General features: G+C 38.3%; 1 protein-coding gene across 1 annotated transcript in view; it reads right to left on the minus strand.

The window, feature by feature from the left end:
• PIEZO2 (piezo type mechanosensitive ion channel component 2) overlaps positions 1-23,970 on the minus strand; it is a 448,530-nt gene that overhangs the window by 169,856 nt on the left and 254,704 nt on the right. Inside the window, exons 5-6 of the mRNA XM_043508112.1 lie at positions 13,935-14,097; positions 225-432 (exon numbers count right to left, since the gene is read on the minus strand). Of these exons, the coding sequence (XP_043364047.1) occupies positions 225-432; positions 13,935-14,097 (371 nt within the window). The remainder of the gene's footprint in view (positions 1-224; positions 433-13,934; positions 14,098-23,970) is intronic.

Here is a 23,970-nt window from a genome sequence, read left to right on the forward strand (position 1 = left end):
TACTAGCACCAAAATAAATAAATAAATAAATAAATAAATAAATGAAATTAAGCAACTCAGTGTAATTCCATGCCTGCCAAAAAGCTAATTTAAATAAAAATCAACAGCAATTAATTTTCCTTCCAAATTTCCATTTTTATTCCCCAGTGTGCCAAAGTTCTGAAAATTCATTTGTACAATGCATAACCTCAGGGACTCTTGATGAATTTATCAAAAGCACCAACCTGTTGAACCAAGTAAAATTGTAACAACAACTTTTCCAGCGGTGGTTATAATGTTTCCAATAAACTCTTTCAGTTTGGAAGCCAGTGAGGCAATTCTGCGCAGTAGTTTTAATTTTGTGGTTTCTTCAAATTCCTCTTCGCTATTTTCTCCACCATCCAAATCCTCACATATCAATGCATCATCTGGCTCTAACTTTTCTCTTCCAGCCTTAGAAAGAGAGAGAAAACAATGTGATATGAAACAACGGACCTTTGTCATATAGGTTATTTGTCAAGTCTTTTTTATAGTGATTGACTCTATAATCACAAAATAATCCAAATAAAGAGTTGTGAAAGATATATATTAGAAGTCCATTTGGATATCTAAGGCTACCACCTTAGACTTGTCTGAAGAAGAAAGAGATGACAAATATTTCAGAGTGAGATTTTCCCTGGCAAATGCAATTCAGCTGGTTCCTCTGGCAGCTAGCAGGTAATTCCAGTTCTACATGTCTCTATTCAAAATTATGACCACTCAACATTCTGCCAGATTTGTTGACTAGATTGTGTTAAGTCCCTTTGAGACACAGATCATTAGTATTATTTCCAGGTCCAGGCCAAAGGTGGCTCCCTACCAGATGAGGTTCCTGAGGGTAACCTCCTTCTTGGGATGATTACCATTCCCTATTGCAGGTTCTTTCCTCCCCCCTTCTTATGACCCTAGAGTTTATCCAATGGATGGAAGGGTGAGTTAGCTGCCTTTTCCTTGATCTTTCCATGGATTAGTTAGCAAGAGGCACTGGCACAACGAACAGCCATGACAACTATCAGTAGCATGCCTGGACTCAGAAATCAAAAAATCTAGGCCTTCTTCCAAACCTAGATTTGCTTCATTATACCAAATAGTGCTACTATCAAGGCTAGTTTTCATAGAGAAAGAGAATTCTATATATGTAATTTTAGCATGAATGTAGAAAGAAGAAAGCGAAGTGTGCATGTGTTTGGGATAGGGGAATAGAATGAAAGAGCTGTGAGGAGGGTGATAGCTCAGGATGGATGGATGGATGAAGAGACTAGGAGGGAAAGAGATGTACCATGGAAGCTCAAAGAAAGGTGGAAGCCTGGAAGAATGAGAGTGAGGGAGAGAATGTGAGAAAGAAAGATGGTGAAGAAACAAATAATACAAGGGACAGAAAGACAAATTTGAAAAATGTTACGTAGCAATTAAACAATGAAAATGGGAGGGAAAGGGGAATTAAATAATGAAAAAAAGAGAAAGAAGAAGAAGAAAACCAGAAAAGACACACCCAATAGGTAAGTAATTTGTTAGGACTTGATGGTACCCTGGTCCAGGGAAAGATAAACTTTCTGAAGAACAGAAAGATATTTATCATTGAGTGAAGGGGGTCTTAATCACCCTAGCTAGCCTGATACAGGACACGGGGGCATCTGCATTACCAGGAGGCCAGCCATGAATACAATTGAAGGAAACTATATTATTCCAGACACAAAATAAAGGACATTTTAAGAAAAATCTAACAATAAATGGGCCAGATCTTCACCTTGTGTAACTTGGCATAGCTCCATTTGTTTCACTGCAGTGACTCAAAATTAAACCAGTTGAGCATCTGACCCAATTACTTTCTTTTTGATAGCTAGGGGCATGTGTGAGTATTATATCTGTAATGACTTTTCAAGAGAACAACATATTTATTGCAGCCATTGGAAATGACAAATTAGTCAGCATTGATTGGGAGGCTTCCAGTGGCAATTGCAGAACTGTTATCCTGAGTATTTAACTGTACAGAATACTTCATTACAATTTTGTTAGGTGGATTCCCCAAGGAAAAGAAACTGCCTCTTGTTCCATTTCACCTTTAAACTTTGTGCCAACTTTCTCTTCCCATTAATACTGTCTGTGACTGCCCAGAAAAAGCTTGTTCCATCTAGAGTTTCTATTTTTCAGACAATGAAATATGTATTAAATGTCGTAGAGCTGGTCTGGGAAATCCTCCTCTCTCTCAGACACATCCAGCTGTTTCACTAATTACGTCCATTATAAGTGGAGTGCGCTGGCGTCACAACCACTTTGTCATCTTCACAGTTTATTTTCATGGCTTTCAACAAACAAGGTTAATAGCTCTAGAAGCAATGCAATCATTAGGAGGTTGCAATGTGCACACCCAGTAAACACTTCCCTGGGGGGGGAGAGGGGTGTTAGCATGGAGAGGAATTACTGTTGTCTGCTGCCCTTGCTGGAGCTCATGTCTAGAGAGCTCTCTAATTGATGCTACTTTACTTAAATAATTAACCACAAAACAATGCTGCAGTTCAGCTAAATGCTGCATAATATTCTTCCTATCACTCTATCAATGGGAAGGACACAGGAAAAAGAGTGCAATGACACCTTCCTGTGTACTACAATTACAATTACTTATTTCGCCCCATTGGGTCCAATCCTGTGTTTCCAAGCCAACTGTAGCTCTAACTACGTTTCTTGTTTAACATGATCATTAAACAGATAACTCTTATGTGCATGCAAAAAGCAAATGAAATCAGTGGAAGTTCTGGATATTCAGGGATGTGGGATTGAGCTTTTAGTGTGCACGGACCTATATAAAGGAGGACATCTTCAGCTCTTCCATTTATTTACCTGTATCTATGGAGATACTGTTTACAACAAAAATAAAAATATAATTTCAAAGTAATTGCTATTATAAAAGAGACTGGCAGACGTTCGATATAAATGACAATGTGAATTCAAACAATGAGCTCAAGTGGAAACTTTGAAAACAGATTTTGTTTGTATATATACAAATTATGCTTTCTACTAGAGATTGGCATGTCCAGTAATTGGAGCACAGACCTTTGGGCTAAGAACTCCCAATGTCTAATCCCAGCTTGAAGAGTGACTCTTTTCGTAGACTTAATTTATGTTCTTAAAGAATGTTCTTAATTAATCTTCCTTATTTACCCCATCTGTAAATGTTGATAGTATTTAGCTACCACACACAGGATTTTATTAAGGACATATTTGCTAGTTCTCAGGCCAGATTTTCCAAGAAGTTGCAAGCTGAATCATAACATCATCTGGCCATGCTTGCAAAATCAGTACCTGAGCAGAGCAGCACTCTTCTAGGAGACCAGAATGACAGCCACTTTCTTCTGCTATGAAGAATTTGGCACAGATGGATCTGCATAGATGAATGTATGCAAAATGCCTTGAATATAAAAATCATTACATAAATGCTATTGCTAGGAGTCTGTATTAAATAGGAAGATGTTATACACAAGCTAATTTCATTGCAAACTGAAAAGAGAGCTCTTTTAAATCAATAATGATGATTTAATATCCTGAGTCAGCACCTTCACATATGTGCAAGAACAGGAAATATAAAACTGAAGACAGAAAAAAACACAAAACCAAACCACCACCCCCCCAAAAAAAACCTCAAAAACCCTTACCCTGAAGGGAACAGAAAAATTAATTTAAAAACTGGTCTTGGGGGGATAAAATGAAAATTTAAATAGTATTAAACAAACGGCAGGAAATACACAAGATGGAAAAAAGGGAAAAGAAGGGAGGTAAAAAGAAATAAAAGGAAAAAAACAAGGGTGACAAGTAAGGAAAAGAAGGGAAGTTGCTTTGTTGCACAAATGGTGGAGCAGAAACCCTTTTTCTCTCTTCCAACCCATCTCAGCTGCTAAACTCATCCTATACATATCTTCTTAACTCCTGCCAAAAATAGTCTTTTGGTTTCCCTACAACACAATAGGGATCCTGGTTTTTCCACTTTGAGAGTCTGGTCACCCTTGTTTGGCTCCCCATAGTTCTAGTCAATCTGATGCACATTCTGTCTTACTCCCCTTTAGTCTGGGTGTTGGGGTGTTTGTCAGGGTGGAGGGGGGAGACCCACTAGGAAGAAGAGTCTATCTGGATTTACCAGTCCCTGCTTACCAGTCTCAATTAACATTAACACAGATTGTTTACAATGACAACTCTGAAGCTTCTATTGTTGCTTTCTCAAATAAAAATGGAAGTAATCAATGAGGTTGGGATAGGTTGGGCACAACGTGAATGGACTAAGGATTTTGACTTCCACCTGGTGATAACCTGTCTGTTGTTCTAACAGCTTTTGATGCATATGCTGGACATACTCATCATAAAACAGCATTATTCAAGGCAGACTGTTTTGCAAAGCCTTCACCCCACATGGATCAGCCTGAGACTACAAACCCATGCTGCATAGAACATAGTTAGAAAAATACTTTTACTTCCATAATAAATTACTTATTATGCAACTACAGAATCCCTGTGGCTGCCAATTAAATCAAATAAACCTCTCCATTCAACTAGTATATAACATTTTTGAAGTCATAAAAATGTGTTTCCGTGGCCTTTTCTATGTAGAATGGGGCCCCCTGACTTTTTTATAAAAAGATTAAATGTAGTTTAGGTTTTTCAACTTTGTGCATGTCCCTGGAGTGTTCACTGTACAACACTTTTTAAAACTGCCAAACAGAGATAAAGCACAGGCAGAGAAACAATCTTGCCTCTGTGGCAGCTACTATCATGACTAGGGCCAGAATATCCATTAGCTACTTTTGGGAACTGCTTTAATAACATCTAACTTTTACATGTTTCATCTGGTACAGTATAAACACTAACGCACTGAGATATCCTAGGCCCCATAAATATATTTATTAACAGGCAGCCTTAGTCTCAATTTAAATTCATTCTTGCACCAGAAAACCTTTTTATATTGTACCTACAACTAAGGATACTACATCAGTAAATAAACAGAATAGTCATTCAGTGACTTTTGGACACTTGCAAGGACAGGAATCTAAACCTTTAAAAATCTCATGGTTGTCATCATGTCAATTTTTACTACCCAGAGATGTTATAGGAGACATAGGTGGATCTCAAAAGGTTCTGTGGCTCAGAAGGGGAAAAAAAAAACCCTCCAAAGTTTGCCAATATATTACACTATTTGACCTTTTGAATCCGTTTAATGGCACTGGAAAAGCTCACAAGAATAGTCTCTCAAGAAGTTCAGGTGCTTCCTCCTTCAAGTTAGATCATAAAGGCTGCACAAATAGCCTCTTCTGCAGTATTTTGATATTTCCTCCCAGGAACCAGGAAACACAGAGGAGTAAGAAAATGAGAAATCAGCTTGGGAAAAAAAAGTTATCTGAACTTATCCAAACCTCAAAGTTTGTTTTTAGTTTTGAGCAACTATGTCAGAATCAATTTTTATTCTAAATGCAATGGCAAAAGACTACACATCAATGTATGTGTATGAAGCTGTATATGATGCTTATAGACATAAACAGGAATGTAATGGCAGGACATACTATTATAAACTTGATGTTTGGATGAATGTATTCATGTTTCAGAATGTTTCGATTATATACAGTACAGAAGTGCAAAACATAATCAGAGATACAGTGTGTACTAAGATGACAGGAATTTCTGAGTTCTAATTCTGGCCCTGACACTGTCTTGATGAGTGACCTAAGGCAAGTTGCATGAAGTGTGATTATACTTTGAAAAATTACTATATAAAAATGGTTCCTTCTTATTCAACAGATCCCTGTGAGTCAGACAGTTTACTGGCTGTAATAAATTCTCACAACTTTGAAGTCCTGTCAGCTTTCTAAAGCATGCTCAGCTAAGAGAGAGCAAACTGGATTCTATTCCTTTTTGTTCATCATCAATAGAATTCTTAACTAAATTCCAACCAGTTACACCTGTGCTAATTCATAGAAGATAATGGGTTTCCCCAGGTGTCTCAGAGAGCATAATACAGAGACAGTGGGGGTTGCATAAATGTGGTGGAAGGCACTATTTGACCTGTAGAACATTCATTGCCAGTGATGATTCCTGACAAATTTTTGGGGTTTTTTTAAACCAACTTAACTCTGAGATCTCTGGTTCCATTTGCAGAAAAGACATATGAGCCTATTTTATCTGAAAATAAAAGAGCAATGCATGGAGAGCCCCACAATGCCATTTTCATAGTGACATATTTCAGACTACAACTGCACTGTCACCTCTTGTGTCTGTTTCTCTACCTGCAAAATAGGGAAAATATTTATCTTCCATACTTACCTCACAGGGGTGTTGTGAGGATTACTTAAGGCCTGAATAGCCCTATACAATTGTTAGGTATAATTGATATAGATCATTGTGGATATTGTAACTAGTAACTGGATTACTTCAAAAAGTTTCTGTTTAAATAATGCTTATATCTGAACTGTTTGGCCTGGAAATTGGGATGGAAATCTTACACCACTAGGTTTGCATACAAGATCTCTGCTTCCAATACCTTGGTTTCAGCTGGACTATGAGAATAATTTATGGTATTTTGATTCAATTTTCTCTTTTTTTTTACTCAAACCTCTTTTGTTGAATTCTCAATGTAACTTGTGATAAATTTTGTAGGTCACATTTTTAAGCTCATTTGTAATAAATCTAAAGGTCCACAATGCGCAAAGCATTTCTTTTTTAAGAAGCTATCTACCATTTACTTTAAAAAATGAGAGAACTGGAAGGAAGAGGGATTTCAATGTATGTGCAGAATTTTTCAAATGAGGATATGATCCAAAAATATCCAAAGAAAAAATAAGCAAGACAATGCAATATTCTGCTGACAAACTTTCTTCTGATGATGTAAGCTGGAGGAGCTATTGAAGTGTCACAGACACTTATGACCCCTAAACACCTCTGAATGACTTTAGTGGGCGATAGACCAGGCCTTTACTTAGTCAGAAAGTGACTGGGGTTCCTTTTTAAAAAATGTAGTAAGAGAACTGCAGATTATGATTGGTAGAACAGACCTCCCAGATTCCACTCTTGACGTTAGCAACTCTAATGTTTGCTCATTCCAGAACCAAAATCAATGCATGATGACAGTAGGATGCAGTACCCCCATTGATGCTGAATTAAATATGGCATTTATCAGTTTTACACCCCTCTTCAACACAAATGGAGTCACTCTGTGAAAGGTAAACACAAACCAAACAAATCATAAGACTATCCTTCTTGTTAATCAATATGAATATTTTTCTTAATATTGTGGTTTATGTGTGGGATTTTTGTAGTTAGCTTTCCAAGTATTTTTAATTCTCCTGCTGTTCTATTTGGTGATTTTTGACAGAAACATCGATGGTATTTTATATCCAGTATTTAGATACCTATATTAAAATATAATTGAATAACTGCTCAGAAGAAACTGTGGCTTGCTCTCTCTTCCAAAATGAGGTAGGGAAGACAGAGAATGGCATTTGACACTGGACACAACTGCCTACTGAACTGGCCTGCCACAGAGCATAACAAAGGACAGAGCTGCTGGCAGGCTCCTTGTTGCACAATGTTTCCTTAAAGCTCCCTTGGAGGAAGGACCAAGCATAATGACCCCAGAACAGACCTACATCTAACAGACACAATCTAATCCTCAATATTTACAAGGAAATTAGGGATGAAATCTTGGCCCTATTGAAATTAACTGAAAAACTGCCACTGAATTTAAATGACAGGTTTCAGAGTAGCAGCCGTGTTAGTCTGTATTCGCAAAAAGAAAAGGAGTACTTGTGGCACCTTAGAGACTAACAAATTTATTTGAGCATAAGCTTTCGTGAGCTACAGCTCACTTCATCGGATGCATTTGGTGGAAAAAACAGAGGAGAGATTTATATACACACACACAGAGAACATGAAACAATGGGTTCATCATACACACTGTAAGGAGAAAAGGAGTACTTGTGGCACCTTAGAGACTAACAAATTTATTAGAGCATAAGCTTTCGTGAGCCGATGAAGTGAGCTGTAGCTCACGAAAGCTTATGCTCTAATAAATTTGTTAGTCTCTAAGGTGCCAAAATTATTTAGGTTATTAATGACAACAGAGGACTGAGGAACTTCCTAGACAGCTAATCAAGCAAGGTGAATGGACAACATAGTGACAAAATTCAATGTTGACAAATGCAAGAACCACAAGTTCTAATGCACATTGGAGGGAAATTTTTAAACTACTCATTCACCCTACAGAGTTCTAAATGAATTGTATCAGCTATAGAAAGGGACCTGGATATTACTGCATACGTGTTAATGAAAACTTCAGCTCAGTGTGCAGTTGCAGTTAAGAAAGGTAAGACTATGTTAGGATGCCTAAGGAATAGGATGGTGAATAATGCCTTTATATAAATCAGTGTGTGTGCCCTCAACTGTATTATTGTGTGTAGTACTGGTCACCCCTTCTCAAAAGGATATTACAAAGCTAGAGTGGATTCAGAGATATGCACAACAATGATCAAGGGCCCAGAAAGGGAAGAGAGGGATTGTTTATCTTAGGAGACAAAGAAGAGGGGACTTGATAAAATAATATGAAAGAATTATTAGTTGAGAGATGGTAAATTGAAAACTTCTATGCTCCCTGTCTCGTATCACAAGAATAAAGGAACTTAAATGAAATTAAAAAAATTTAAAAAAGGAAATACTTTTACACACGATTAAACTGTGGAACTTATTGCCATAAGAAGTCACTGAGGGTAAGAATTTAACATTTTAAAAGGGATTGGATAATTATACTGATATCAAGAATATACAGTTGTCAGAATGAATTATAAAATTTGGACGGGATATTAAAGCTCATGCTTCAGGACTTCAGCCAGTCTCTAACTATTAGAAATCAGAATATGACTTAATATGGGGACAGGCTATTCCATATCTGCATGTCCTTACACATTCCTCTAAAACATCTAGTCCTCGCCACTGTCTAGAGACAAGATACTAAAATAGAAGGACCTTGGGTCTGATCCTGTATGGCAACCCCTATGTTCCAATGTAGTTTTAAAGGTTTTGGATGCCTTAGGTGAGGCATGGGACAGTTTTAGACCTCAGTATATTTCATACCATTTGTCTTGGATTATCATTCAACGAAAAATGATTCCCCATTGTGCTAAGTGCTGGACAGACACATGGTAAAACACAGTCCTTGCCTTAAATGGCTTACAATTTAAGTGTATGAGATAGGCAAAGGGTGGGAGAAAGGAAGCTTTATTATCCTCATTTTACTGATGGAGAACTGAGGTATAAAGAAATTACGAGACTGACCTGAGGCCACAAAAGAGATTTGCGGCATACCCGGGAGTTGACCCAGATCTCCTGAATCCATTACAGTGCCATGAACACAAGACTATCCTTCCTTGCTGACTTTCATTTTCTAAACTTTTCATCAAACATTTTTGAGATTCCAAACTGAGAGTCAGGGACAGTCTGAGCCTAAACCTGGCTCAGATACTTTGACCTAAAGCACAGACCAGGGGTTTTTAGGATTTTAAGTAGCATGGACAAGAATAAAGTTTTAGGGGGAAGGTGATAAGTACAGTGAGAGCAAAACTAAAAATGTACATTCCAATTAAGATCACCGTATCTGGTAAAGTTTAAGTTATGCAGTCTTCCAGGGATTTTTTCAGTCACTTACAATACTAGACAATCCATAGATTCAACTATTATAATGCCAGAAGGCACCAAGGTGTTCGTCTAGTCTGACCTCCTTTATAAACACAGGTCTTGTTTGAATTAATTCTTGTTTGAACTAGAGCATATCCTTTAGAAAAGCATTCAATCTTTATTTTAAAATTGCCAGTGATGGAGAATCCACCACAACCCTTGGTAAATTGTTCCAATGATTAATTACCCTCACTGTTAAAAAACTGCTTTTTATTTCCAGTCGGAATTTGTCTAGCTTCTACTTCCAGGCATTGGACCTTTTTATACCTTTGTTTTCTAGGCTAAAGAGCCCATTATCAAATTTTTGTTTCCCATGTCGGTACTTACAGACTGTAATCAAGTCACCCCTTAACCTTCTCTTTATTAAGCCAAATAGATTGAATACTGCATTCAGATTGCCCTGTTCTGTTCATTCCTTCTGAAGCATCTGGCACTGGCTATTAGAGGACAAGATACTGGGCTAGCTGGCCCATTGGTCTGACCCAGTATGGCCATTCTTATGTTGACCTACTTGAGTCTATCACTATAAGGTATGTTTTCCAATACTTTAATAATTTTTGTGGCTCTTCTCTGAACCTCTGCAATTTATCAACATCCTTCTTGAACTGTGGGCACTAGAACTGGACACAGTAGTTCAGTAGCGGTCACACCAGTGCCACGTACAGCAGTATTATAACCTCCCTACTCCTACTGAAGAGTCCTCTGTTTATACATCCAAAGATTGCATTAGCCTTTTTGACCAGGGTGATACACTGGGAGCCCATGTTCAGCTGATTACCAACCATGACCTCCAAGTCTTTTTTCAGAGTCACCTTTTCCCAAGACTGTAAGTATGGTCTTTATTCTTTGTTCTTAGATGTAAGACTTTATATTTGACTGCATTAAGACATATATTGTTTGTTTCTACCCAGTTTACCACTGTCAGTGATCAGTCCTCTTCATTATTTACCACTCCCCAAATCTTTGTGTCATCTGCATACTTTATCAGCAACCATTTTATGTTTTCTTCCAGATGTTGATAAAAATATTAAATATAAGGTCATGAACTGATCCCTGTGGGATCCTCTAGAAACACACTTACTTAATGATGATTCCCCATTTACAATTACATTTTGAGACCTGTCAATTAGCTAGCTTTTAGTCCTTTACTGTGTACCATGTTAATTTTGTATTGTTCTAGATTTTGTAATCAAAATGCCATATGATACTAAACCAAATGATTTACAGAAGTCTATGTATATTATATCAACACTATTACAGTTATCAGCCAAACTTGTCATCTCATCCAAAACAGGTATCAAGTTAGTTGGACAGGATCTATTTTCCATAAACCTATGCTGACTGGCATAGTCTTCCATAATCTCAAGAAAAACAACTTTTTTTTCCTAATACCTATTAAACTGTATATACTGTCTCTGCAAGTTGGCACATAAAATCACCATCTGCTTCAGTGACTTATACTTTCAGACACAGCTGGGAAGTTAACTTTTCTCTTTTCTTTTCTCTACTCGCCCCCCTCATCTTTTATATTTTTTGACTGGTATTGTGCTTATCTGAGTTTGCAGTCTGGGCCCTTCTCCAGCTGAATTCACCTGCTTTAGATTTTCTGAGTCCTAATAAAAAAGGTTTGCAGACACATTTGCTCCAAGTGTGCAACCATTTAGGGGTGGTAATGAGTTGGACTGCAGCCTGGTATCTGGCAAACCTTTCTACTTCATGACTCACTGCTCATTAAAACCACACTCTATGCTTATTACTGGGACAGCATTACTTACAAATAATTGAGTGCATCCCACCCCCTTTCCAGCGTTTCACAATACTGTACATTTTTTTTGTTCTGGTGCAGGTCTGTTTCTCTGAAAGTTGGATGCACTATTATGAATCAGGATTTCCATATTTTCATTGATCCTTACTATCCTTAATCCCTTAGGGTTGGATCTCAATACCCTTTCACGCACTGAATTATATCTTACTCTGTGAGCAATCTCGCTGATTTTATTTTACAGATTTACTGCCTGTGGAATAAAACACTACTCAGCATGAGGAAGGATATCAGAATTTGGTGCTTAACCACCCTAAGAATCTCTCATGTGATGTGTTTAACTTAATTCAGGAGTGATGGCTTGAAGTGTGACCTTAACAACATCTGATAATGAAAATATCTTGTTTTTATCCAATCTTTTTATATTTACATTTTATTTCAGAGGGTAGATGTGTTATCTTTGTTTTTTACACTGCTTACCATTATGTAATTCTATGCCTTGAAAACAGAGAGAGCACTGAGAGTATATGGGAACTGTTTTATGTATATGACTACCTGCCCTAAATAGGCAAAGCTGCAGGGCGTACTATTTGCTTCTGAGTGCAGTTCAAAGTGTTGACTTTTTGATTTATAAAGCCCTCTATGGCTTGGAACCTAGTAATCTAAAAGGCTTCCGATCTCCTCAGGCACTGTGTAGCTGGGGACATCAACCGATGCACCCTTAATGTTATGTCTGGCGACGGGTGGCAGGGATTCCTGGCAGAAGTTCCTCAACTATTGAATTTGCTTCACTTGCTGGTACAATAAACCCCCAGATTGTTCACTTTGTGGTACTGTGCTGGACTTACCACTTTTTCATATGCTTTTATTTGAAGATACAACAATTTTAACCACTTAAAGACTCAGTCCAGTGTGCTTCCTAAAACATGGTAATTTGCAAGCCATTGCAGTGTTGAAGAACTGGTATATTTATTTATTTAGGTTTCCTGATTCAACACACTCATCCAAAACATAAATCCAAAATATCAATTAAAATTAATACAAATGGGGCCAGTGTGCAAAAAATTATGAATCCTTCAAAATCCCCACAAACCCCGACACTAAGTGATACATTCCATAAATGTATCAGCCTCGCTGCAGCCAGCACAGCAACGTACAGACTCCCAATATTTGTATTTCTTTGTCAATTTGTTTCTCTAGCTTTAGGGGAATTTTCTACTTTAATCTTTCTGTCACTCTCTGCTCCCATGATGTCACTATATACTCAGAGTAGGCAAAGGCAACAAAATTATTCACAAATTTAACAATCTCTTTCCAAAAAGCACAGTGCATGAGGTATCTTCCCTTTCAGATGCTGCTGGTCATGGACGTTAGGCTTTGGGAAATACAGACAAAAGTTGCAATCTCGGGCAATATTGCAAAATACCTAGTAGTGACTCTGAAAAAAAACCACCCAGTTCTGAGTACCCTCAAACTTTGGAAAAGAAACAGATCCAAATGACTGGCTGGTTTGTCACCATAATGGGCTAAATCAAAACCCTGGATCTGAAGACCCTGAACATTTGAATAATTCAGACCCTAATGCAATGTTTGAATCTTTGGTCAATCAATAATTATTCAATTTTTAATTTTCCATTTTGCTTCCTTAGGACAATGATTTGGGTATGTTTTTCTTCTTAAGATTCATTCGTTTTTGTTTTCTGAAACCAAGGTCACTTTTAAATACACTTGTGAGATATTTTCCAAATTTAGCTCAGACAAGGCCCTCAAAACACAGTATTAACTAAAAGTCACACTGACCAATACTGTCTTGTTATTTCCTTATATTTCCCTGTCTGTCTCCATATGTTGCCTCTTACTCTTATCTTATATTTACATTATAAACTCTTTGGAATGGGGACTGTCTTTTTGTTCTGTGTATTGGCAGAATGGGAATTGTTCTATCTAAATGATTATGTACTCTCAGTGCTCTTTCTGTTTTCAGGGCATGGAATTGATGTAAGCAGCAAAAAAAAAAAACAAAGATAACACATGTGCCTTCTGAAATAAAAATTACATATAAAAAGATCTGATAAAATTAAGATTTTTTCATAATCAGAAGTTGTTAAGGTCACACTTCACTCCATCACTCCTAAATTAAGTTAAACACACCACATGAGAGATTCTTGGTGGTTAAGCACCAAATTCTGATACCCTTCCTCATGCTGAATAGGGTTTTATTCCAAGCCGGGCAGTAAAATAAAATCAGCAAGATTGCTCACAGAGTAAGATACAATTCAGTGCGTGAAAGGGTATTGATCTCCAACCCCATGAGATTAAGAATAGTAAGCACAATGGGATTCATGACTACGGCTCCTAGGTACTATTGTACTATAATACAAATACATAATAAATAATAAAATAATAAATAATAATAATAAACATTATACAGGTATAAATGTGCATCTAATACCATTTCTTCATTTTCAAATTGTGTGTTGTATTGTGCTGCATCCTCTGTCACTGGCTTCAGCACAAGGTTTCTGCAGACAAGCCATATGGTCAAGCTAGCAATGAACATCCCAATATCTGGTACAAACACTCTGATCACGTTGCCAGCATCGGCTCCCTTCACACTGTATGGATAGAAAAACAAAGGAAACATTTGTTACTTCTAATTCTGCATTGGCTTGAAATATTAAGTTAACTGGACACCATTCTTTTAAAAGCGTTGGAGAGTACACCTCCCAGAGTGAAACAGTAAGTAATTTGTACAGCTGTGACAGAATGCCTTGGTGCCATGTAATTACAGTATAAGTGATTCATTACTAGTAGTGTCTTCTTATGCAAATATTCCAGCACATTGTTTGTCTGATCAAAAGTCATTTTGTAGATCCTAAAGTTATTTAGTGGAGAGAGTAAACTGCCCTAGAATCAACATTAAATTCCGATGGCTCTCAAGAAGTCTCAGTCCAGTTCCAAGAGGACAGATGTGTACAAACATAGACCCAATCATCATCCTGGGTGGTATTCATAGCAGGGAGAAAAACTACTGCATAGTTATGGAGATAGAATTACATTCCCACCCACTCTTATCCCTTAATCACAACTGAGACATAGGTGGGTAGTACTGAAAAGCCTGCAGCCCAGTGATATACCATTACTATGAAAATTGAATTTAATTCTTTCTATATTTTGACATCTTTCAGGAGTGCTATATTTACTTTAAAGATATGAAAAATAAAATAATATATTTTACTATAATATTTAACAAAATGTTTTCTTTAACCAGATTCTTTAAATACCACTTAATCTTTTTTTGGCCTCTACTGTGAAACTTTAATGAGCTATAAAATTGTATAACTATTGGAGACCCTATGACGCATACAGTATTCAGGAATATATACAAGCTGTATGTCATTTTCCTTTTACTACTTTTCACAAAAGCAAGTTTAATCCTTAAGAACTAACTAGAGAGAAAGTGCCATGTCTTTCCTTAGGACTCCCACTTCCTGTTTCTAAATACCTGGATAGCTCAGTGAATTTAATGGAAAGTACACAATATGCTGTACTGTGCAGATTTAAACTGTTTTCTCTGGGGACTATTACCTCTATGGGTTTGGATGCTGCATCTGAATTTGATTCATTTTGTTAACAGAATTTAGACTTGTAGTTAGTTGACACAATGACTGGTCTATTTAAGCTGACTTCCTACACTTTTTAACTACTACTAACAGGAACAAGCTTAATTATTTCAAAGATAGTTTTGCGATTAAGTGACTTTTTAAAATAATACACATCTAGAACTATTTTCAGGTTTAATGACTGCAATGGATTGTGGAAACACACAGGTTACAGATGAGTAGGCTAGATTACCAGCTCAGTGCCTGAACTGTATGAGTGAAAAAAAACAACAACCTGACATTTTTTAGGGTCTATTAAAAATTATTATCTCTGTCTTTCTGTGTCTATATCCTAGCAGCAGTGAAATTTACAGAAGAAATCCTTGCTAAGGTGCAACTGGTAACTGGGTATCATTCCAGTATTTTTGGACTCACCAAAATACCTCTAGCATCACTGCTACGAATCAATGCTGTGTGTACTAAAGACATACATAATTGCCTATAGGACTCTTGCCCATTAGTGCGCACACACAGGGTCAAATCCTACATTTTTTAACTCAGGCAAAAACTTAAACTGGACCTGATTTTTCATTGCCTCACACCTTCTTGTTTGTGCAAATCAGGTACAAAGTGCTAAGAATTAAGAATGTTAGCTTTTAACACCCACTTTTCACAGGTGTGATGTGAATGACTACAGATAGTCCAACATGCTGCTTGAGCTAGTGTACTAAAATAGCAGTGTGGATGTTGTGCCACTGGTGGCAGCTTGGGCTAACATGAGTCCATCTATACCAGCTGAGAGTCATACCTCTCAGCGGCAGGGTAGTCATCCCCTTAAGTCCTTTCTCTACCTCTGGATTCAAATGGACTTGAACCCAACTGATTATGTACCTTATGAAGACTTATTTGCAAAAGAAAAAGAAAAGAAAATAGAATCTTTGTATATTATTTCAATCTTCCTGACTTGTGCATCTCTCAAGTATTACACTCTTGCAGTATTAAACTGGAGTGATTATGCATTGTATCATCAGACACGCAAACTGGGTGAGATAATAGCTCTTATTGGACCAGCTTCTGTTGGTGAAAGAGACAAGCTTCCAAGCTTCACAGAGAAAAAAGCTTGTCTCTTTCACCAACAGAAGTTGGTCCCCCAGCTTTGTCTTTCTCATACGCTGGGACCAACATGGCTACAACAACACTGCAAACACGCATTCCATGGCAGCTGAGTATCCTGAAACTGTTTTGGCCAATGCTTTTAAGTGGTACTAGAGGAGAGAAAAGGCTGAAGTGTCCAAGAAAGGCTTCCAAGACAGTCCATAGATAGCATGAGCCTCTTTATTAGTAGAGCACTGGCATATTTCTTGTGCTACTGTTTCAATGCTGTAGAACTGAATGGGTATCTCCCGATGTAAGAAAGTAAGCTCAGCGCCACAGGAAGTGAAGGCTTTGTAGATGTTCAGAAGTAAATTGTGCAATAGGATAGTACTTGTTGTAATAGATAGAGATTGACTGGACACACATAACAGCAGATTATCAAGATTCACTGTGAAAATGGATCGGATCTGTTCCCGTGAAATAATTGTGTGAATGGACCATTTCAATGCACACTTAGTGAGAGTTTTCTAGAAATAAAGCCACTACAAAATGTGCCTTATTGAGGTTTAAAATTCAGTTCCATAGGATCCAATCAGCTACACTAGGATAAATTAAAAAGGTGATTTTAACACACTAGTTGTTCTCAGAAGTATACACCGCTATGGATACAGGTCCTATCTCTTCTGCAAATCTCTTCCAGAAAAACAAACATGAAAGTCTGTTGTGTCAAAGTTTTGTGTGCTGTTGCTCACAGTTCCTTTTACTAACAAAATCAAGTGCCTGTAGGATTTTACAAAATGCATAATGAAATGTGATATTATGAGAAATGGGATTTAAAACAGGAGTTAAGGCTAAGGGGCCAAAGCCCGTACTGTAATACTTGGGGCTACCTGCACAACAAAAAGAATGGAAAGGATTTATAGATTGACTGCCGTTTTTCTACACTCATTAAGGACTCCATTCACACATTGCCATATTTTGCTAACAGCCTATGTATTGTGTTCTTCATTCCCAAAACAGCCTCAAAAAAGTTTAAAACCAGAATGGACACGAAAGCATATAGAGCATATGTCCTTAAAAATCAACTTTCCCCCTGCAGGAATCATACTGGACAATGAATTGGCAAAGACCTTGATCCCTAGTTAGCATGGCACCATTCATTTGGCTAAACTCAAGAGTTTGCCTTAAAGCTAATTTTTCTATTAAAACACACTATTGTCAGGAGTTTATAACAGAGCCATAAACATGTTCTGCAGTGAAATTTGAGATAATCAACATCATCTTGAATGATTTTTTTTCAATATTTAAAGAAAAATGGGCTAGACCACTTAAAAGGTTGCTCTGTACGAGAGCCAAAAAATAAGTTAGGGATTTGAAACATTAGTTGACCATATAGAATTGACTGCACATTTTTGAAGACAAGAATAACTATGTTAGGGTTGCCATAGCTGCTTTTTTATTCTGGGGGGATAAAAAAAGACATGCTATGACTTCAACATACATATGTGAAGCTTATGTCACTATCACACCAACATGATTCCAAAACAGAGTTTTCCTCATCTATCCATCTGAATCCACCTGGTGTATCTAGTGTTATACTTAGTGTTTCAGAGTAGTTTTCCACCAAATGCATCTGATGACTTGAGCTGTAGCTCACGAAAGCTTATGCTCAAATAAATTTGTTAGTCTCTAAGGTGCCACAAGTACTCCTATACTTGGTGTTAAACTCTTTGTGCAGGGATCATCTTTTTGTTCTGCATTTGTACAGCGTCTAGCAAAACGTGTTCCTGGTTTACTGGGGCTCCTAGGTGTTACAATAATACAAATAAGAAATATAATATCCAAATCACATTTTCTATTTTAGGTGTCCTGCAATATAACTAATAACCGTTGGTTCTAGGTTGCAATCCTACAGACCTCCTATCGACTTTGTGGGAGCAGGGAAGAACCCTTAAGCCAAAATCCAGACCCAAACACGCAGTGAAAAAAGTCAGGAAGACACTGGGAAGACGCATGAATGAGAAATCCTTTTCCAAGCTGAGGTGCAATGCAGAGATGCAGTACCCCTGTAGCTGGGGAGTGGAGGAGCCATGCATGCCTTTGTCCCTGGCCCCATGCAGTGAAACTACAACAATTCCTATGCACTGAGGCTCTGGGCAGCTGTGGATGTGAGAGAGCTGCATTTGCCCCTTAAGGTATAAAAGTGAGAATTTGGCCATTAAACTGCAGCCATACTTTGAAAAGTGTTGTTTTTAGAATGACACCATGAGCTTCTATATCTATTGCCTCTGAGGGCTTGCCCCAAAATAGCTGTGTAGAAATTGCTTTGACAGTGCAATTTGGGCTGGAGCTCAGGCTCTAAAGCCCTCCGCCTCCCACCAGGCTGACAGCCTAAGCCAGAATGTCTATACCACCATTTTTAGCATGCCAGCACAAGACCCACTAGTGTGGGCCCAGGATGGGAGGCTCATTCCCAGATGCTGTGTAAATATATCTTAAATGAGATAAAATATGCTCAGTTTAAAATAAACAGATTGTGTATGTGTATTTGAAAGGGTGAGTGGTTTTTTTTAAAACATATGGATTTCAAATTTTTTAAATTTTAAACTTCAAAAGAGAATTTTTAAGACAGGTGATTTTGAGAAATGTTATGTGAAAAAAAGAAACTGCTGTTTGCTAAAGTCGTTTGTAACATGCAGCATAAACAGATTAAATTATTAGATCGATTTAACAGGATTCCAGTTTGTGGAATTAAATTGGTGGGTCTGGGCATTAGCTCACTGCTGGCAATGTGTATGTAAGCTTAGATGTACTCCCTATCATTTAAACACAAATTAAATACCCATAAGAAACTAATTCAACATAGTTCCTATTTGTTATATTCACATTATGATTTACAAATCAGTGGCAATAAAATTACAGCTTTAACTTTCCAGGACAGTTCTTTCTCTCTGATTAGAATGAATTATTTCTTGCTTGAAATGAACAAAGCATGATACACACTGAGACAAACACATTGCATCATCTGTTATTAAGGTTGCCAGATACTTTCCAGTATAAGACCCAGAATTGGGGGTGTTATAACTTTGCCATACTTTAGCCATTTGAAGGTGAAATTTTCCATGCTGGGTGTCTGCCTTAGACTATTTATTTATTTATTGATGTTCTAGCAAAAATTGTTCAGCCATTTCTGAGAATGAGGCTAAGGAAAAAAATCATGTTTTGCCCATGTTAAAAAATTCCAGAGACCTTTTATTTGAAAAGCTATAGAGCCCCCATGATGTGGAGCAGGCACTTAGCATTTGGCAGCATGGAGTCTTGTGTGTCAGGAATGTACGCTTTGCCACCGCAATGAAATCTGCCCAAATTTAGCCAAGTTATTGCAGTTTGCACATGCTCAGTAGAGACATCTTAGAGGTTAGCAGCAAAACTTCCTGAATGTTTCATCAGCATTGGGCATGCTTCATCCCAGGGCTGAGCAGGACTTTTCCTGCAACTACAGGTATGGGTTGCTGCAGAGAAAGCAGATGGTTTTTCCTGAGCATTCAGTGACACCTCTGTGCTGATCCCAGGCAGGATAAAGGCGGAAGCTGTCTGATTTGAATGCAGAGAGAATAAGAGCCATACCTGTGTGGAGAGGGGTGGATGCTGGGACAGGATGCTGGCGGTAGGGTGACTGGATACCAAGTGTGAAAAATCGGGATGGGGTGGGGGGTAATAGATGCCTATATAAGCAAAAGCCCCAAATATCAGGACGGTCCCTACAAAATCAGGACATTTGGTCACTCTAGCTGGCAGGGAAGGGGAGAGGGAAACTAGGACTGGCTAGGCAAGGAGACTCGGACTGGCTAGGATCAGAAGCAGGGGATGGGGAAAAACATAGGCGCTGACTCCGTGGGTGCTCCAGGATTGGCGCACCCATGGGAAAAAAGTGGCAGCCCCACATCAGTTCTCCCTTTTCCCCCCAGCGACTCCTGCCTGCCAGCGGGCCCCACTAATCAGCACCTCCCCACTTCCTCCCCATGCCTCCCGCCAGCCGCGATCAGCTGTTTCACGACGTGCAGGAGGCTCTGCAGGGGAGGAGTGAGGATAAAGCAGGCTCAGGGGAGAGGGCATAATGGGGTGGGAAGAAGTGGGATGGGGGTAGAGCGGGGTGGGAAGAGGCAGGTCGAGGGTGGAGCCTTGGGGGAAGGAGTGGGGGCAGGGCCAGGGGCAGAGCAGGAGTCAAGCACTGCCCCCGGCATATTGGAAAGTCGGTGTCTGTGAAGAAAAGGCAGGTCAGGGACACATTAGATGGTATGGGAAATGGGCAGAAGAATCTGTGCCCCCTAGAGAACACTCCCCTCCAGAGCCTGTAATGGAGGATTCCTGTGTCTCACCATTCCTCATGCTGTCAGCAAACATTTGTGAAACCCACTGGCAAAGCAAACGCTCTAGTGCTGGTCCACACAGAAGATGACAACCTATTACTGCTACAAGTTACTCTGTAAGTTTAAATGGCAGAGGTCTGTGTGGTAGATTTCAAGACTTCAGCTATGAGAGTATCAATATGATGCTAAATAATGCAATTTGTATTTTTTTTGCTTTGTTAAAAACCTAAGAAATTACATAGAAAAATATGATAAAAGAACATTATTAAGGTCGCAAAGTCAAGCACTCAGAAGTTAGGAAATGCCAGAATTAAGGCTGCTTATGTATTGCAATAAAATCTTTAATTATATGATCACAAACTATTTTTTCAGTGCAGAGAGTGGATCTGCTCTAGAGATGAATCAGGGTTGTGATGTTTTTATTAGGATTTTTTGTATATATATAAAATAAATGGAAGGTAGGCAGGATTAATTTTATAGCTGATAATTTTAAATGGAATTATTTCTAATCTTTTCAGTTACTCAAGATCCAATTTTTCTTTTCCTGATCAACCGTTTTATAAATATTAGACTAGGCTGAAAGTTTTCCTTTGAAAGTTCCCGCCCCCCCATTAAAATTTGCATTTGTAACTAACTAGTTTGTGGAAAGTTTTTGCTCTCCTTTAATTTTTTTTTATTTTTTATCATAAAATTGAAGACATTTATTTGTCAGCAGTTTTGGCAAAAAAAAACTTTCTTTTGTTGAAATTTTCCTGACATATTTTCTGATCAATACTTACAAATACGACATTTAATCATTTGTATTCCTGAAGAGCTGAACACATGACCTTTCACTGAGGTAATAGACTACTTTAGTGTAAATGCACCTGATATAAGTACATCTGCTATCCATACTTATAAGGCACTGTCTCTGGGCAGCTGCCCTTTATGGGGAGTTAGAGCCCAGTCTGCCTGTGACTGACTACCTTATAAAGACTTCAAATAAAGATTACATAAGCTTAGTTAGAGGAGAGACAGGAAGCTCCTGTGGAGAAGAGATCCCAAGAGAGGTCTGAGTCAGAGGCCTGAGCAGAAAGCCAAGAGTATGAGCTGTCTGGGGAACCCACAAGAATGAGGAGCCTGGAAGATGTGCTCCTAGAGATGGGAGCTTCATAGACTGTGGGCTACAGTCAGCAGGCATCCAAGAGAGTCTAGTATCAGCCAAGGGTCTCTCTGATGCTGGCTGGAGGCCTTGCCTGCAAAGGATGACCCTAGTCCCTGGAAGAGAGTCACAATGGATAAACCTCCGAGATCACTCACTCCAGAGAAGGATCTTACTCTGGTAGGTTCAAGATGCCTAACACCAGGGACAAATACTGGAACAGAGAATGCATGAGGAAGAGCCTGGAAAGATGAGAGCACAAGACTCAAGTTGGGGACAGATGGACTAAGAATGACCTGATCACCCAGCTAAGATGTTGGGATGAAAGTGTTGTTGATTTCTACATTGACTATTCTGTTAATAAATGAGGCCTTCCAAAAAAGGGGTGCTCTTTATCATGAAGAGGCCTGTCTGGACATGTTGATAATGCTGGGTGAGGGAAAAATCAAGTAAGGGTTCACCCGCAACACCATGCCTGCCTGCAAGCATAGGTCACTAGGGCAGCCTGGAATGATGACATGCATCTATTGTTGAAACAGAACCACAAAAATGTGCAATGGAAACCTATCTTTTGACATCCAGATCAGTGGAAAATCAGAAGATTTTTACGTATCAAAATAAAATACAGCAATAAATATACATTTTAAAGTACAGTGTTATTTCTTGATTCATGACATTTAAAAAGTCCTCCTGAAATACATTAGAGATAAACAAACCTTGGATACACAATACAGAAACTGCTGCCTGGAAATATACAATGGAAGTGTGTAAATCTACAAAAATACTGAGAATGTATACAACAAATAGTAAATAATAATAATAATACCTAGCTCTTATATGGTGCTTTTTTTAAAAAAAAAAAAGGACAGGATGAAACTTATCCATCAGATCCAAGAATACTCTTGAATATCCTTCCTGAAAATGATTCCAAGGTACTTCCCACAGACAAGCATTTTTGCCTGATCTTTTTTTCTTATGCAATTTTATATAACACAGCTGTGGCAATAGAAAAGTTCCCAGTAGCACCCAAATGGATTTCTGAGGACTCACCATGTGCCAGCAATGAAGAAATGGTTTATTCAATGAGAAACAAGATTTAAACAATAAAAAAAAATGGGGCCAGATGTTGACACCTGTTGCAGACTGCATATCACCAGCTTCAGACAAGAATAAAGTCGATTTATCCAGCTGTGCAAGGATTCCCCTGATGGTCTATGACCGGTATAGCTAGCGCTGCACTCTCTTGGATAACCCCAACACAGGGGGCGTGTTGGGGATGCTATGAGGGATGTGGCTTGTGTGCCCTTCTGATTTGGTAATCCTCACTGTCAGAATGGCCCTTTGGAGACTACTGCAGATGGGCACAAATTAAGGAAAGCCTAAAGCCGCTTTAACTTGAATAGAATGTCAAACTGCCTCACGATTAGGGGAGTATAAAGTCAATGTACATCCCCCATTGCTTTCCTTTGAGTTAGGAGCAGATCTTGTCTTGACTTGAGGATCGAATCTGGACCTAAAGCCAGAATCCCAATCACTGACCACATAATGAAAATGAACGATGTTACAAAAGTAAAAGGCAAGATTACTGGTCAAACTCTCAACCCACAGTATTATGCGCTATCACACAAACCTTGCATTCCTTTAACGTGAACATCCTTTCAGTGTCCTAACACCACAATACTTGTTTTTACAAAAATAGCTGAAGTTGCAATTTGGGAGAATTTTGGTCACTTGAAGTAAAACAGTGGGAGAAAGAGGGAAGTAAAAACGCACAGAAAACTACTTATAAAAACATTTGGTACATGCTGGACTAGCCAACCCACAAGTTAAAAGAGTTCCTGAAATATCTGTAAAATCTTAATAATGACTTACAAACGATGTCTGCATGGATTGTAAAACCAAAAGTACACTTCACTTTCTCAGGACAGCTATGTTGCAAGGAAGAACATTTTCTGTATTGCAAAGTGTTTAACCATATATTAACCCAACCTTTGCTTTCCAAACATTATTATACAGAGAGACTACCTCTACTGAAAACTAAATGCACATGTCAGGTTTTCGGTGCCTCATTACAGACATCAAACATCCAACACTGAGAAATTTATGAGTCTGTGCTTCATATGAAAAACTGGTTTATGTCAGGTTTTTTTTAAACACCCCCGCTCTTTCTTAAGATTTATTGATCTTCTGATAAAAGGTACAAATTCTGAGGTGTCCAGGGCAGTGCACAAAATTGGTAAAATTTAATGGGGAATTAGTGGACATCATGCAGAGCATCCT

The sequence above is a fragment of the Dermochelys coriacea genome, chromosome 2 (genome assembly GCF_009764565.3).
Source record: "Dermochelys coriacea isolate rDerCor1 chromosome 2, rDerCor1.pri.v4, whole genome shotgun sequence".
Taxonomy (NCBI): domain Eukaryota; kingdom Metazoa; phylum Chordata; order Testudines; family Dermochelyidae; genus Dermochelys; species Dermochelys coriacea.